The sequence below is a fragment of the Homalodisca vitripennis genome, unplaced genomic scaffold, assembly GCF_021130785.1.
Source record: "Homalodisca vitripennis isolate AUS2020 unplaced genomic scaffold, UT_GWSS_2.1 ScUCBcl_4864;HRSCAF=11287, whole genome shotgun sequence".
Taxonomy (NCBI): domain Eukaryota; kingdom Metazoa; phylum Arthropoda; class Insecta; order Hemiptera; family Cicadellidae; genus Homalodisca; species Homalodisca vitripennis.
The window spans coordinates 731-18,833 of NW_025780970.1; the positions used below are offsets into that span (position 1 = coordinate 731).

Here is an 18,103-nt window from a genome sequence, read left to right on the forward strand (position 1 = left end):
TTGAATAATTTTACTTTTAAATTAATTGTTTTTTAAAAATTTAACTAGTTTGTAAAACAATAATATTGTCAGCTCAAACAGTTCAGTCAGTGAACTGTAGTTTAAATGTTATTCAAATATTAAAATTAGTAAACTGTTCCCATACATTAACATGTATCTTCAACTGCTCATACTTGTGTTTCATCTTTTTAAAAACATATAAAAAAATATGTGCAATTAATTAGAGCAAATAAAGTGATAAGTGTAAAATATAAATTAAATGTCAGAGCTTGTATTACATTTGAAAATTGAGGTAACTTAACTTACTCATGGCTGATCCCACATCATGCAATGAGGCATGGTTAAATGTCCTGCTGTCTTCATGTGGGCCAACAGATCATCGTTTGTGTCACACTTCTCGTCACAGATTATACAGCTCTTCTTGTACACCTGCCGTCTTATGTAGTTTCACCAGCTTCACCTTCAAAATGTTACAATAATAATAGTTCACCAGCTTTGCCTTAATAAATATTACAAGGATTAAAATACAATGTAGTTCACCAGCTTTGCCTTAATAAATATTACAAGGATAAAATACAATGCAGTCACCAGCTTTACTTTCAAAAATATTATAAGGATGAAACACCAACCTATTAAAAGTTCCCATATAATTCCATATAAGTTAGTGATTTTGTGCCAAAACAGTGTTTTGGGGTGTAAGAGGCATTTTTTACTTTATTGCTTTATCTGATCTTGGAATTACTGTAAATATGTTTATTACAAACCAATTAATTAAAAAACAAATAACACTAAAAATTTATAAATAAATCTTAAAAACTAAAGTTAAATTTTTTAAATGGTATAAAAGAGTAGTATTTTTTGGAAATGTGATTTTCTTTAGGAATGCCTTTATCTTCTAGACATAAAGATAACAAAAGTAAAAAGAATTAATATAGATTATTAAAAAATAACCACTTTCTTCATTAGAATAGAATTATAAATTCCGGATCTATTTACTTTTTATTCTTTTGGGACCATAAAAAAAGTAATTGGTTCCTCAACAACAAGAGTATTGTGCCACAAACTTTGCTTGGAATCAACTTGCTTATATTGCTTGTAGTGAGAACTTTGTTTTCATTGGCATTTATAACAAAAATACAGAATATTTTGTTTTGTGTGTTGGCAAAAGCATCAGCAGTCAACGAATACGTGGCAAAGGACAGAAAATGGAGAGAAAGGGAATGCTGGAAAATGAGATTCTGCATATCTTGTGATCTTGTTATATGGATATCGGATAACAAGAAGTTTATATAAATATTGTAATAGGAAGTTAAGACGCAAGTTCCAAGTGTAATTAAGAACTTCTTCCTCCTTAATTCACAAAATTTTTTGCTACATAATATGAAAGACAAAAAGATGACAATGTTAATAATAGTACCTACGCACATCACTTCAAATTAATGAGTGTTCTTTAAAGGCAAATAGATCTATTGTGGTTTACTGTTGACCCACATAATGTCTGAAAGTACATTAACTACCATGTTAGTTAATTTTCTCTCTACAATACATTATAAGTTTAATTTTTGGCTTCATATTTGTAAACTAGCTACAGGCGTAAAAATAAAAAGTTGATTTACAACACTAATCTTTATTTATGTATAAAATTGTATGAAAAAATTGTGGTTTCCCGGTAAATTAAGACATAAAATTAACATCAAATTACAGATAAACATTTAATCACTACTACAAAATACCTGTTTTTCAAGTTACGGATAACAAAATTAAAATGAGAAGTAGCTTAGAGAAAAAATGCACATATTTTACTTAAACTTTTACGTATTTTTTATATGTTATATTTAACCCTTTAAGTTCCATAGCTATTTTACTATACTACCCCCCCTTAAATTGCTATCATAATTTTTGTATATTTGCAAGCTTTTTGCAAATCAATTGTTCCGCAACCACTTATGAGACCTTCATAATTTTTGTTTTTTTTTTTGGACACTAAAACAAAGAAAAGAATACATATTTTTTTCTCTTAAAATAAAATAAATTTTTAATATGTGTTACTTTTTTATATACTTTTGAGTTTTATTCAAACTTGCACATATCTCAACACTCAAACTTCATATATCTTTATAATTACATTTTTAGCTATACCACGTGAAAGGGTCATGAAATTATAAATAAAATTCATGTATTAATATTTTTCCAAATAAAAAACAAACACGAAAAACAATTGACAAAAAAATACGGCTACTTGATCATCAGCCTAGAAATGTTGATCTAATACTCTCGTCTAAAGCTTGTAAGAAACGGTTTTAACTATCTGCAAAGTTTTCTCCAATTCTTGTTATATAGAATAGACATCAGATGAAGCACAAAATAACTACTTTATTCAATAAACTAATGTTAACAAAAGATCTTAAATCTTTTATGCACTTAGCAGCGATACTGGAAACAATGAAAGAAACAAAATCTCGTTGGTATGGAAACGTACAAATATCAATATTGATATTATTACACCAATAAAATATATAAGTTTTACACTGCTTTATGATTTGTTTTTGCATTAAAACCCAATTATGGAAGAAAATAAACAGTGCTACTAGTCACTGTATTTTCTACTCATATACAAAAACATATTTACCTAATATTTGTTTGTAATTTGTGACGATAAATTATCACACAGCCTGCTGTGGTTAGATTAATCTTTAAATCTGGCCAAGGTGACAAATTCCTTAAAAATAGTGATTTTAAGTTTTCAAATGCCAACCTGTTGGTAAAAATCTAAGTCTGCGGTCAACTCTTCGTAGTTGAAGTTATGTTCACTTGCCAGGTGAGATGTGACATCCTCCCAGTTGGTGCCAGAGTGGGGACAAAGTAGACACACAATACTGTCTCCTGTCTCCTCAGTCCAGTCAGACCAGTCCGTGTCCTCGTCACAAGTGGCTGTCTCCCTCTCTGGGCCTTGCTGTTCCTGTATTCATACATCATCATCAAACTTAACATCCCTTGTGCAAAAGGCTTATGTTTAAAAAGAGATTACTTTAAATGATCAAGTCTTAGAAGACGAGTTATTATCTAAATGACAGAAGCCATTTCAATTTGTTACCTTCCATGTTTTCCCAGGTTCCAAATAGTTCACAATATAAAATCGGTCATATTCTTTGTTTTCAGGATTGATCCTTTTGTGCCACAGCTTTTTTCGCATATGTTCTTTCAATACAACTCTGTCTTTGAACACCTTTTCACAGTACAAGCACTGCAATCTGAAAAAACATAATATCTTTTAGTAAAATTATTACATTTCAATAATAAACTAAAGAAATAAAGTACGTTTTATAACTCTTGTCTGATTTTTTTCTATTCAGAGGTGGAGGCTGCAGCCCAAAAGTTTGTACCTAGTATTGAAGAGTAAGGATTTGTTTTTGGTTATTTTATACTAGTGAAGCCAATATTACATGTGTAACACTAATTGTATGGTAGCAATTATTTAATACTGCTACACAGAACTAAAGAAAATAAAGTAGGTTTTATAACTCTTGTCTGATTTTTTTCTATTCAGAGGTGGAGGCTGCAAGCCCAAAAGTTTGTACCTAGTATTGAAGAGTAAGGATTTGTTTTTGGTTATTTTATACTAGTGAAGCCAATATTACATGCGTAACACTAATTGTATGGTAGCAATTATTTAATACTGCTACACAGAACTAAAGAAATAAAGTAGGTTTTATAACTCTTGTCTGATTTTTTTCTATTCAGAGGTGGAGGCTGCAAGCCCAAAAGTTTGTACCTAGTATTGAAGAGTAAGGATTTGTTTTTGGTTATTTTATACTAGTGAAGCCAATATTACATGTGTAACACTAATTGTATGGTAGCAATTATTTAATACAGCTACACAGAACTAGTTACACAGAACTAAAGAAATAAAGTAGGTTTTATAACTCTTGTCTGATTTTTTTCTATTCAGAGGTGGAGGCTGCAAGCCCAAAAGTTTGTACCTAGTATTGAAGAGTAAGGATTTGTTTTTGGTTATTTTATACTAGTGAAGCCAATATTACATGTGTAACACTAATTGTATGGTAGCAATTATTTAATACAGCTACACAGAACTAGTTACACAGAACTAAAGAAATAAAGTAGGTTTTATAACTCTTGTCTGATTTTTTTCTATTCAGAGGTGGAGGCTGCAAGCCCAAAAGTTTGTACCTAGTATTGAAGAGTAAGGATTTGTTTTTGGTTATTTTATACTAGTGAAGCCAATATTACATGCGTAACACTAATTGTATGGTAGCAATTATTTAATACTGCTACACAGAACTAAAGAAATAAAGTAGGTTTTATAACTCTTGTCTGATTTTTTTCTATTCAGAGGTGGAGGCTGCAGCCCAAAAGTTTGTACCTAGTATTGAAGAGTAAGGATTTGTTTTTGGTTATTTTATACTAGTGAAGCCAATATTACATGCGTAACACTAATTGTATGGTAGCAATTATTTAATACTGCTACACAGAACTAAAGAAATAAAGTAGGTTTTATAACTCTTGTCTGATTTTTTTCTATTCAGAGGTGGAGGCTGCAAGCCCAAAAGTTTGTACCTAGTATTGAAGAGTAAGGATTTGTTTTTGGTTATTTTATACTAGTGAAGCCAATATTACATGCGTAACACTAATTGTATGGTAGCAATTATTTAATACTGCTACTACACAGAACTAAAGAAATAAAGTAGGTTTTATAACTCTTGTCTGATTTTTTTCTATTCAGAGGTGGAGGCTGCAAGCCCAAAAGTTTGTACCTAGTATTGAAGAGTAAGGATTTGTTTTTGGTTATTTTATACTAGTGAAGCCAATATTACATGCGTAACACTAATTGTATGGTAGCAATTATTTAATACTGCTACACAGAACTAAAGAAATAAAGTAGGTTTTATAACTCTTGTCTGATTTTTTTCTATTCAGAGGTGGAGGCTGCAAGCCCAAAAGTTTGTACCTAGTATTGAAGAGTAAGGATTTGTTTTTTGGTTATTTTATACTAGTGAAGCCAATATTACATGCGTAACACTAATTGTATGGTAGCAATTATTTAATACTGCTACACAGAACTAAAGAAATAAAGTAGGTTTTATAACTCTTGTCTGATTTTTTTCTATTCAGAGGTGGAGGCTGCAAGCCCAAAAGTTTGTACCTAGTATTGAAGAGTAAGGATTTGTTTTTGGTTATTTTATACTAGTGAAGCCAATATTACATGCGTAACACTAATTGTATGGTAGCAATTATTTAATACTGCTACACAGAACTAAAGAAATAAAGTAGGTTTTATAACTCTTGTCTGATTTTTTTCTATTCAGAGGTGGAGGCTGCAGCCCAAAAGTTTTGTACCTAGTATTGAAGAGTAAGGATTTGTTTTTGGTTATTTTATACTAGTGAAGCCAATATTACATGTGTAACACTAATTGTATGGTAGCAATTATTTAATACTGCTACACAGAACTAAAGAAATAAAGTAGGTTTTATAACTCTTGTCTGATTTTTTTTCTATTCAGAGGTGGAGGCTGCAAGCCCAAAAGTTTGTACCTAGTATTGAAGAGTAAGGATTTGTTTTTGGTTATTTTATACTAGTGAAGCCAATATTACATGCGTAACACTAATTGTATGGTAGCAATTATTTAATACTGCTACACAGAACTAAAGAAATAAAGTAGGTTTTATAACTCTTGTCTGATTTTTTTCTATTCAGAGGTGGAGGCTGCAAGCCCAAAAGTTTGTACCTAGTATTGAAGAGTAAGGATTTGTTTTTGGTTATTTTATACTAGTGAAGCCAATATTACATGCGTAACACTAATTGTATGGTAGCAATTATTTAATACTGCTACACAGAACTGAACTAAAGAAATAAAGTAGGTTTTATAACTCTTGTCTGATTTTTTTCTATTCAGAGGTGGAGGCTGCAAGCCCAAAAGTTTGTACCTAGTATTGAAGAGTAAGGATTTGTTTTTGGTTATTTTATACTAGTGAAGCCAATATTACATGCGTAACACTAATTGTATGGTAGCAATTATTTAATACTGCTACACAGAACTAAAGAAATAAAGTAGGTTTTATAACTCTTGTCTGATTTTTTTCTATTCAGAGGTGGAGGCTGCAAGCCCAAAAGTTTGTACCTAGTATTGAAGAGTAAGGATTTGTTTTTGGTTATTTTATACTAGTGAAGCCAATATTACATGCGTAACACTAATTGTATGGTAGCAATTATTTAATACTGCTACACAGAACTAAAGAAATAAAGTAGGTTTTATAACTCTTGTCTGATTTTTTTCTATTCAGAGGTGGAGGCTGCAAGCCCAAAAGTTTGTACCTAGTATTGAAGAGTAAGGATTTGTTTTTGGTTATTTTATACTAGTGAAGCCAATATTACATGCGTAACACTAATTGTATGGTAGCAATTATTTAATACTGCTACACAGAACTAAAGAAATAAAGTAGGTTTTATAACTCTTGTCTGATTTTTTTCTATTCAGAGGTGGAGGCTGCAAGCCCAAAAGTTTGTACCTAGTATTGAAGAGTAAGGATTTGTTTTTGGTTATTTTATACTAGTGAAGCCAATATTACATGCGTAACACTAATTGTATGGTAGCAATTATTTAATACTGCTACACAGAACTAAAGAAATAAAGTAGGTTTTATAACTCTTGTCTGATTTTTTTTCTATTCAGAGGTGGAGGCTGCAGCCCAAAAGTTTGTACCTAGTATTGAAGAGTAAGGATTTGTTTTTGGTTATTTTATACTAGTGAAGCCAATATTACATGCGTAACACTAATTGTATGGTAGCAATTATTTAATACTGCTACACACAGAACTAAAGAAATAAAGTAGGTTTTATAACTCTTGTCTGATTTTTTTCTATTCAGAGGTGGAGGCTGCAAGCCCAAAAGTTTGTACCTAGTATTGAAGAGTAAGGATTTGTTTTTGGTTATTTTATACTAGTGAAGCCAATATTACATGCGTAACACTAATTGTATGGTAGCAATTATTTAATACTGCTACACAGAACTAAAGAAATAAAGTAGGTTTTATAACTCTTGTCTGATTTTTTTCTATTCAGAGGTGGAGGCTGCAAGCCCAAAAGTTTGTACCTAGTATTGAAGAGTAAGGATTTGTTTTTGGTTATTTTATACTAGTGAAGCCAATATTACATGCGTAACACTAATTGTATGGTAGCAATTATTTAATACTGCTACACAGAAACTAAAGAAATAAAGTAGGTTTTATAACTCTTGTCTGATTTTTTTCTATTCAGAGGTGGAGGCTGCAAGCCCAAAAGTTTGTACCTAGTATTGAAGAGTAAGGATTTGTTTTTGGTTATTTTTATACTAGTGAAGCCAATATTACATGCGTAACACTAATTGTATGGTAGCAATTATTTAATACTGCTACACAGAACTAAAGAAATAAAGTAGGTTTTATAACTCTTGTCTGATTTTTTTCTATTCAGAGGTGGAGGCTGCAGCCCAAAAGTTTGTACCTAGTATTGAAGAGTAAGGATTTGTTTTTGGTTATTTTATACTAGTGAAGCCAATATTACATGTGTAACACTAATTGTATGGTAGCAATTATTTAATACTGCTACACAGAACTAAAGAAATAAAGTAGGTTTTATAAACTCTTGTCTGATTTTTTTCTATTCAGAGGTGGAGGCTGCAAGCCCAAAAGTTTGTACCTAGTATTGAAGAGTAAGGATTTGTTTTTGGTTATTTTATACTAGTGAAGCCAATATTACATGCGTAACACTAATTGTATGGTAGCAATTATTTAATACTGCTACACAGAACTAAAGAAATAAAGTAGGTTTTATAACTCTTGTCTGATTTTTTTCTATTCAGAGGTGGAGGCTGCAGCCCAAAAGTTTGTACCTAGTATTGAAGAGTAAGGATTTGTTTTTGGTTATTTTATACTAGTGAAGCCAATATTACATGCGTAACACTAATTGTATGGTAGCAATTATTTAATACTGCTACACAGAACTAAAGAAATAAAGTAGGTTTTATAACTCTTGTCTGATTTTTTTTCTATTCAGAGGTGGAGGCTGCAAGCCCAAAAGTTTGTACCTAGTATTGAAGAGTAAGGATTTGTTTTTGGTTATTTTTATACTAGTGAAGCCAATATTACATGTGTAACACTAATTGTATGGTAGCAATTATTTAATACTGCTACACAGAACTAAAGAAATAAAGTAGGTTTTATAACTCTTGTCTGATTTTTTTCTATTCAGAGGTGGAGGCTGCAGCCCAAAAGTTTGTACCTAGTATTGAAGAGTAAGGATTTGTTTTTGGTTATTTTATACTAGTGAAGCCAATATTACATGCGTAACACTAATTGTATGGTAGCAATTATTTAATACTGCTACACAGAACTAAAGAAATAAAGTAGGTTTTATAACTCTTGTCTGATTTTTTTCTATTCAGAGGTGGAGGCTGCAAGCCCAAAAGTTTGTACCTAGTATTGAAGAGTAAGGATTTGTTTTTGGTTATTTTATACTAGTGAAGCCAATATTACATGCGTAACACTAATTGTATGGTAGCAATTATTTAATACTGCTACACAGAACTAAAGAAATAAAGTAGGTTTTATAACTCTTGTCTGATTTTTTTCTATTCAGAGGTGGAGGCTGCAAGCCCAAAAGTTTGTACCTAGTATTGAAGAGTAAGGATTTGTTTTTGGTTATTTTATACTAGTGAAGCCAATATTACATGCGTAACACTAATTGTATGGTAGCAATTATTTAATACTGCTACACAGAACTAAAGAAATAAAGTAGGTTTTATAACTCTTGTCTGATTTTTTTCTATTCAGAGGTGGAGGCTGCAGCCCAAAAGTTTGTACCTAGTATTGAAGAGTAAGGATTTGTTTTTGGTTATTTTATACTAGTGAAGCCAATATTACATGCGTAACACTAATTGTATGGTAGCAATTATTTAATACAGCTACACAGAACTAAAGAAATAAAGTAGGTTTTATAACTCTTGTCTGATTTTTTTCTATTCAGAGGTGGAGGCTGCAAGCCCAAAAGTTTGTACCTAGTATTGAAGAGTAAGGATTTGTTTTTGGTTATTTTATACTAGTGAAGCCAATATTACATGCGTAACACTAATTGTATGGTAGCAATTATTTAATACTGCTACACAGAAATTAGTTACACAGAACTAAAGAAATAAAGTAGGTTTTATAACTCTTGTCTGATTTTTTTCTATTCAGAGGTGGAGGCTGCAAGCCCAAAAGTTTGTACCTAGTATTGAAGAGTAAGGATTTGTTTTTGGTTATTTTATACTAGTGAAGCCAATATTACATGTGTAACACTAATTGTATGGTAGCAATTATTTAATACTGCTACACAGAACTAAAGAAATAAAGTAGGTTTTATAACTCTTGTCTGATTTTTTTCTATTCAGAGGTGGAGGCTGCAGCCCAAAAGTTTGTACCTAGTATTGAAGAGTAAGGATTTGTTTTTGGTTATTTTATACTAGTGAAGCCAATATTACATGTGTAACACTAATTGTATGGTAGCAATTATTTAATACTGCTACACAGAACTAAAGAAATAAAGTAGGTTTTATAACTCTTGTCTGATTTTTTTCTATTCAGAGGTGGAGGCTGCAAGCCCAAAAGTTTGTACCTAGTATTGAAGAGTAAGGATTTGTTTTTGGTTATTTTATACTAGTGAAGCCAATATTACATGTGTAACACTAATTGTATGGTAGCAATTATTTAATACTGCTACACAGAACTAAAGAAATAAAGTAGGTTTTATAACTCTTGTCTGATTTTTTTCTATTCAGAGGTGGAGGCTGCAAGCCCAAAAAGTTTGTACCTAGTATTGAAGAGTAAGGATTTGTTTTTGGTTATTTTATACTAGTGAAGCCAATATTACATGTGTAACACTAATTGTATGGTAGCAATTATTTAATACTGCTACACAGAACTAAAGAAATAAAGTAGGTTTTATAACTCTTGTCTGATTTTTTCTATTCAGAGGTGGAGGCTGCAAGCCCAAAAGTTTGTACCTAGTATTGAAGAGTAAGAATTTGTTTTAATTCTAGTATAAAAAGCTAAAAGTCTGTGACAAAATATTTCAATAGTTTTAAATAAAATGCATGTGAGTTTAAACCTGAACTGACCACCTTAATTTCCAAAATGGCAAGCACTTTTTACATTTTTGTAAGGATTTCTTATTTTAACCACTGCTCATCTATTTTTCAAGATACAGACATTTAAAAATATCGAATCATTTGAATTTACTTCAAAAAATAAATTTATTAAAATTTTTACAAAAGTAAAACCTGTAAAATAAAGGCCTAATCTATTTTAGGCAACAATTTTTTCATCCAAAAATGATTCACGGCCCTATAGAAAGTGCATTTATATAAGTTTACAAAAATGAACAATGTATTTTTATTTTTATTATTTTAAAAGTCAGTAGAATCAGGCACAATTAATTCACTAGACAAAACTTCATCCATATCTACCAAATTAACATTGTCTTCTGATTCACTACCCAGTACAGTGGAACCTCGATAAGTCGGATTAATCGGGACCGCGGCCGATCCGGGTTAACGAAAATCCGGGTAAGCCGGAGAATTCGGTAAAAAATTAATAAAATACGGTATACTTACAGATAAACTCCATTATAATTGTAAAAACATCAAACATATGGACATTTAATTATTATTAATCCTTAAAGTACATTTATAACTGTTCATTTCCTGGTAAAAAAACTCAGTCAGTTTTGGTTGTGCCAATGTCGTCTGCCGCTTGCGTGCTGTGCGATCCCGCAGTCTCTTCAACATGAGCAATTCAGCCGGCGATGTTTCTGCCTGCCGCTCAAAATAAACCATTAGTTCGTTTAGTTTGGTCACTGCATCTCCATGACTCATAACTGGATCTTCAATGTCACCGTCTGCCTCCTCAGCGTCTGATTCATTAGCATCAGGTAAAAATGACGCGATGACTTCCTCGTAAGTAAGTGGCTCATAGCCTCCGTTATTGTCTGCCCCTAACCACAGAGTAATGTCATTTTCATCGACTTCAGAGAGGATTTGGGGAAATACGCGTCTGTTATTGTTTCCGAGAATTCGGGACAATGACCGCCACTCGGCCGCCGTGTGCCATGAGTCACACACGCACTGTCGTACAGTCTCATCAAATACTGATGCAACATCGATTCACTGATACTATACCACTCAAAAATATTACGTTTTTATTATTGAAATGTTTGTCTGATTTTTAATTTTTTAATTGAAAATCGGTCCGGGTTAGCCGGACTTCCGAATTAACGGGGGCCGACTTATCGGGGTTGTACTGTACATTCCTAATCCCACTACTGTTCAAATTAACACTAATTGTGAAATGTACAATAAATTATTTACTCAGCAATAAAAATATTTATAAAAATTTTATAAACATAGGCCAACCTGTAGGTAAAAACCTTACACAAGCTTCCACATTTTTCACTTCAAAAATTTATAAATCAATACACAAACGTTTATGTATACACACTAAACAATTAAATATCTAAAGATAAAAATAAATAGTAAACAATACGCGTATTGTCAAATGGTGTAATAAAAACTGAGAAATCACTATGGCAACCAGGATGCATAATTCTATCTAGTAGGTGAGTCGGTGATTGTGCAACAGAATAAAAATAAAATATTTCATTGTCTTCAATAATGATACTGTTGCTTGGAGTTTTTATTTGTTTTCATATGATTTTCACTACTTCCAAACAACAATAGAGTACAAAAAAGTAATAAAATTGAATGAAGCTCTTTTCGACGCATTCGGAATTTTGGGATTTACAAGGATTACAAAACAATCTTTTCAAACAACTATTGTATAGACATTTATTTGCTTACAGGCTATTGAAACAACGTTTCTGAAAGCCAAGAGTACACCCTTTCCAATAATGATACACACAATCGTGTAGAACAAAAACTCTTTAAAGGAAATTTTGACAAATGTATAGTAAATTTTGCGTGTTCAGCAATTACGTGAACAAATCGCAATCGGAAATGAGAATGTCCAAGTTTAAAATTTTTAATGACAAATTTAATGGAACTATAGAATGTTTTATGGTATAATATGAAACCTTGCATCTATACCTTAAAATTTACGTATGTTTTAGCCAAACCAAGTAAAAATAGATTTGCTGTGAGAGATCATATTACAACAGTTAATGTGTCAAAAATTGCTTAATACCAGTTGGAGGGTTGAGGATTAATGTTAAAAAATGTACTGTTTTCATTAAAAGTGACCTTTTGGGGTTTTTAATTAGGATAAATAATTTCTTATTACCTCAATCCCATATAAAGTCAAAGCCTCTAACATAAATAAAAATTCTGCAAACCAAATTTGCAAATTATTTTATAACCTGAAATGTGTAGTATTTTTCTATTAAATCTAATATAATAATGAACATACACTGATATCTATGGAGCTACGTAGAGATGTGACAAAGTAAAATAATTATCCCCCAGATTTTTTTCCTTTTGATATAGTCCGTTTAACGTAATCTTGGACTATCTTTATTTTGAAAGTCTCCCAAAATAAATTAACACATCAATTCTCTTTTACCTTGTTATCTTTTCCTGTAATTTGTCAATGAGCTGATCTACAAAGACTAAGTTGTGTGGGTGACCGAGCTGGAGGTTGTGTTGTTCAGCAAGATGGTCTAAGTATTGCGCCCGGGGTGCCAGTTATATGGGCGAGGCAGAAGAGACATCCTCTGGAGAAAGAAATTTCTATCTTCCCTTTCTGATTTCTGTTGGTCAAGAGCCCATTCCTAGAATACATCTCACAACTGTAAATTCTAGTCCCAACTTAATAATAAAATAATAATAATAAATCTCCCTGACTCTACATCCTTAGTAAGAAAATTACTCATGATCCAACAGGGCCTTCTTAAAATCTTGTGGTTGTCCGTTCTGTTCAATAACAACTCTTGATAGAAAGGTCAAGAGACATTTAAAACTTGATACATAGAATTCTGTTGGTGATTTTAGAGTCAAATGGTTAAGGGCAGTCTGTCTGTCTGTTTGTCCATCTATGTGAGAAACTCCATTGTTATGTTCCGTCACGTCCTTCGATACTCTGTTGTATCAGTTTATTCAATATATAAAACACTTAAGGTGAAAACAATAAGAACAGTCAACCTGTTAAAGGAAGAATTAGTATGATCATAATAAAATTTAAACTTTATTGAAGGTAATTTGGGATAAAATAAACAAAATTTATTCTGTTTATTATGTGAACTGTATGTTAATATATGTTTATAATATCATTATACTTATTCAATTTAATAGAAACTGTCCCTGATATATAACTTTTTCATATGACACCAATTCCTGAAACATACCTAAAATGTAAAATTCTTGATGATGATTTTCCTTCCATTCAAATGTTACTGCAAAATTTTATTTATATACATAAATTAATATACTTAGGGATTTTTTTCAGTTGGTATTGGCATAATCTGTATGACTCAACAAGCCAATGCTTTATGTTGATCCTTTAGTATTCCAAAAGCTAAATCACTCTTAAGTGACAAATAAACTGTTATATAAACCTGACATAATAAGAAACGTTGACCACTGTTTGCACTGTATATTTACCAATCTTTGTTGCTGTAGGCCTTTTCTCAACTGTCTATCCTCTGGAAGAACATCTGATAACAGGAAATATTCCTGATTCTTTAATATTTCATTGTCCTTTTCAACATCTACCAATACAGTTGAACAAAATTCTTTAAGGCTCTTTCCTTTTAGTCTTACTCTCCAGTAACTGATGTACCTGTAAAATGTTAAATAATGAACGAACAGGAAAAGTAACAAATACAATATTATCTGAACAAATGTTAAAAGCTTCTACACATTTAGATAAGTAATTGGTAATTTGAAGGAAGAAATAACAGAATTGAATGCAAATGTGAAAACTGTGTTGAACTCAACATTCACATTGAATCATCCCTTCCCACCATAGCTACGTTATTTGTAGAAAACTTGGTTGCTCTGCCGTGCTTTTTGTTCACGTCTAAAACATTGTAGTGTACTCAATTGTGCACCTGATGTGGCAGTGAGAACACTTTTTCATCTAGATTACACTTGATTCTGTAGTGTAGGTGTCTCTGATGTCATAACAGTGCAAAAAGTTAATTTTATGCTTCTTCATTGGCTTTTTTGAATTTCTTCAGACAGATACTTTTTTTTAACTCCAGAGTCCAGGAATCAAGTTTGTAACAGCATAAGATTTCAGGCGCTGTACTAAACATAAGGTGAAATGGAGCTGAACTAAACATTCACAAAGATCTTAACTTATCATCCAAAAGGACCATCACAAACACAATGGATAGGGATTGAACTATTTGTATTTAAAATCTATTTCAGTTTATTTGCAACACACTAAATTAACTATTACCACCAATTACCAATAAATTAACAGTGTGGTAATATTAAATACACATGTTAGATCTGAAATTTTAAGCAAGTTTTTTCTGGACACTGTGATAAATCATAAATTAAACGTATAATTATATCTGACTTGAAACTGAAAAAAACTATAGATAATTTCTTTTTGCCTCACTCAAACTCAAAAACACCAATCCGCCCACTCTTAGTTTAAAGGTACAGTTACTTTGTAAGAACGCATTTCACAGTAAAAAAAAACTACTAATTACTAAAACACTATGAAAATGATTACTGTATTGTTAAATTTAAAATTATACCTACACTAGATTAGTTTTATCCATTTAAATTACTCTTTGTTTTACTTACTTTTCAAGACTAGCAATGAGAGGAACATCAGCAATGACCAGTCTGTGGGTGTCAAAAATGTGTTGCAAAAATTCATCCTGTTGTAACTCAAGATTAAATTTTCTCTCACACAAGCAGCACGTAGTTACAATAGGTGCACTCTCATATGGGACACATTTTAAATCATTTTCATAAGAGGGGAAGCTTAATGGTCCGAACATGCTTGAATCCACTTGCTTATTCTGTTGCTGGACCTTAAAATTAAATCAATTATAATGTGATAGATGTAAATAATACATTTTTTAAATTATCTATCGTATATGACATTAAACAGTTTAACATTTTTTTAAACAAGATTCACAATTACAAATTTGATCATTAACAAGATTTCACTAATCCCAATTCACAATATTTATTAAGAACAGAAGAAATTTCTTCTTTCAACATTGCTCCAAACACTGGGTACAGCTATTTATCACAAGTAAGCCAAAGTTAAAAATAAAATCTGATTACAAATATTAATGAAGTTTGATTTTAATCTTCTCCTCATTTATTTTCTTTTTATTAAGTGGATTTAAAGGCTTTTTATTTCAATTCACTGCTCTATTTTTAAATGAATCATATTCAATGGTAATAGATGGTGACTCAGTTTTTATATCGCTTATTACAATCATTGATACTTATAGCCTGTATCGAATAACAGAACTACCAATTAATGTATCTGAGGTACTAAATTAAAGTCACATGTTTCAAATTAGTAGAATAGTCTAAACAATAACATCATGGTATAATGTAATCATCATGTAATAAAGAAACCATAACCATTAATCAAACAATAAAACTAAGAGAAGTGATAGCAAAAATTACATTTAAATAATAAAGAAAACGTAACAACAAAAAAACTTCGAAACCGAGAAAGATCCAACATGTTGAAGCCACAAAAAACATGTCTTATCATCATTTAACCCTTTGAACCCCAAGTGACGAAATATTGTCGCCGAGAAAATACGCGAAGATCCCCGTGGCAACGATGTATCGTCGCCAATGAAGATGCGAGAATCCCCGTGCGACGTAATATCGTCGCCATGGTACATATGCATTTAATACATATTTATTTGAAACCATAAAATACTTATTTTACGAGTATTAATACATATTTATGAGTATTTTAGTAAAATACACATTTTTTGTTAGTAATATAGTGTATTTAAAATAACATCTATGGTCAAAAAAATATATTACTCTTTGTTGCTACAGCTGTATTTGTTTACAAAGCGGTCTAATGCTACGTATGCTGTCTTTGTGCGTGTGAATTAAGTTAAATGTTGTAATTGAGGACTGTTTTTAGTCACTTTTTCTTTAGTTTTAATCTTATGGTAATAATCAGTTCTGTGAACAATGAGTGACAACATTGTAAATCACCCAAGTGAATTGGACAGACAACTGGATGTTGACCTATCAGATGACGATTGGTCTGGCGTCTCATCAGTTTTCAGTGATGACACTGCTGTTGATCCTACCTATAGGCCAACTATCTCGGACTCAGATGACGAAGAAATGCCTTAATCAGCTATCTACTTCTCGCGGTAAACGCCGCCGCTAGGCCTACTCCGGACAATGACCAACCGGCCTCAGTGAGATCGTGGTTGCAAAATCTTTATCTTTAGAGATATCAATATAATTGTTTTTGTACATACATAAAAATTAAATTTAGAAAAATAAAATGTGGGTGCACATAGTAAAAAGTTTTCTTATTTTTGAATTAAAAAATCTTAAAATCTATTTTTTTACCTAAAAAACCATAAACATATATTTCAAAGTTATTTTAATGTTGTTAAACAATTTTTTATACTTCAGACTAAACTTTTTCTGTTTACACAATTTCATTCTGGACATTTTGGTGTGTAATACAAGACAAATAGCATAAAAAATAGCAAAAATATTAATTTTTTACAAAACAATATGCAATACAGCTGTTTCTGCTCCGGGGATTCTCTGTAGTTCTTAGGTCAAATGGTTTTGGTACGTTTTTCCCAACATCAATATTTTGGTCTGGGGTTCAAAGGGTTAAAGCAATGTCGTGTAGTTTTCTAAAATTGACTGCCATTTTTAATGATCAAATTTACTTATGTAAAATCGAAATATTAGCCTACTTCACATGTATTATTTTAAAGTGTTTACAGCTATTTATATAGATTATCTAAGTTAATAGTTCAAAAAAAATTAATCAGTATCGATCGATATATAAAAAAACAGGGTCTGCTTATCATACCCTACCCCAGCACTGAAAAGGGTTATGTTATAGTATAGTTAGTTGGCAACTCGACATCAAATTAGGACTCCAAATATTGGATTACACATTAGGCCACCTTCACTCTCAAATACAAAAACAAACATTTTTCAAACACGTTCATCTAAACAAACCTGCCCTTACCTTTCTCAAAATATACTAAAATGACTAAGTAATCAATCAATTACTCAGCAATAGTAATGAAGAATTCTCCTCGAATGGTGATATTTATTCATTAAAAACTACATGTTTACAAATAATAATTACTATTAATATATTTTACTGTACAGTTTTACACACATAACCCCATTCTCACAGATTTTACGAAATTAATTTTTTTTCCTGTTTACTTACAGAAAAAGAGCATTGAGTATGTCATGAAACCTGTAAGTAGACTGCCATGCTTCTATAGCTGTGAACGCCCACATTTTCTACGGCTGAGCGATTATATTTGGGATTTTTATTTATTATACATTTAACGGGAAACCTTTGTGGAAAATAATAGATACGAAAAACTTTGTAGATTTGTGTAAGATCGCTTTTTAATAATTAGCTTTATACAATTTTTCTCAGTTTTTGAACTTTTGTGAGCGCCTTCAGATTGATAACTGCAACATTGACTTCACGGTGGTATAGAAGGTGTATGACATTTAATACAACGATTAGCATTTCAAAGAAAATGACTATTTAGTTATTATTTATTCAGAGTACGGATAGCCAAATATATTAGTATAAGCTTTTTCGTATTAGATTTCAAAAATAACTAATCGGTGACATCACTCCTGCCGATAATTGGTTGATTCGCATTTGCATTTAAAAACTAATTTTAATACTATTATTGACTAGATGTTCGTTAGTATGATATATTTCAATTGGTGCTTATCTGCTTTCTGCTGGATATTAGAAAAATATTACACCGCTTCCTTTCCTATTCAGACATGACTATAGCTACCATTTTGTTTTGCATGTGTTTTGATTCAATTAAAATATTTTCACAAACCTGGGACATGTAAAAATATGCTCAGATATTGTAGAC

General features: G+C 31.2%; 1 protein-coding gene across 1 annotated transcript; it reads right to left on the reverse strand.

Annotated features, from left to right (window-relative positions):
* Positions 1–400: 400 nt before the first annotated feature.
* LOC124373113 (zinc finger protein 277-like) lies at positions 401–17,308 on the reverse strand. Its single transcript, XM_046831507.1, is given in 9 exon segments — positions 401–460; positions 2,756–2,959; positions 3,095–3,251; positions 12,604–12,716; positions 12,718–12,762; positions 12,764–12,811; positions 13,641–13,818; positions 14,799–15,031; positions 17,212–17,308. Coding segments are annotated over 8 exon segments (1,005 nt in total). The 5' UTR covers positions 14,999–15,031; positions 17,212–17,308.
* Positions 17,309–18,103: the final 795 nt, after the last annotated feature.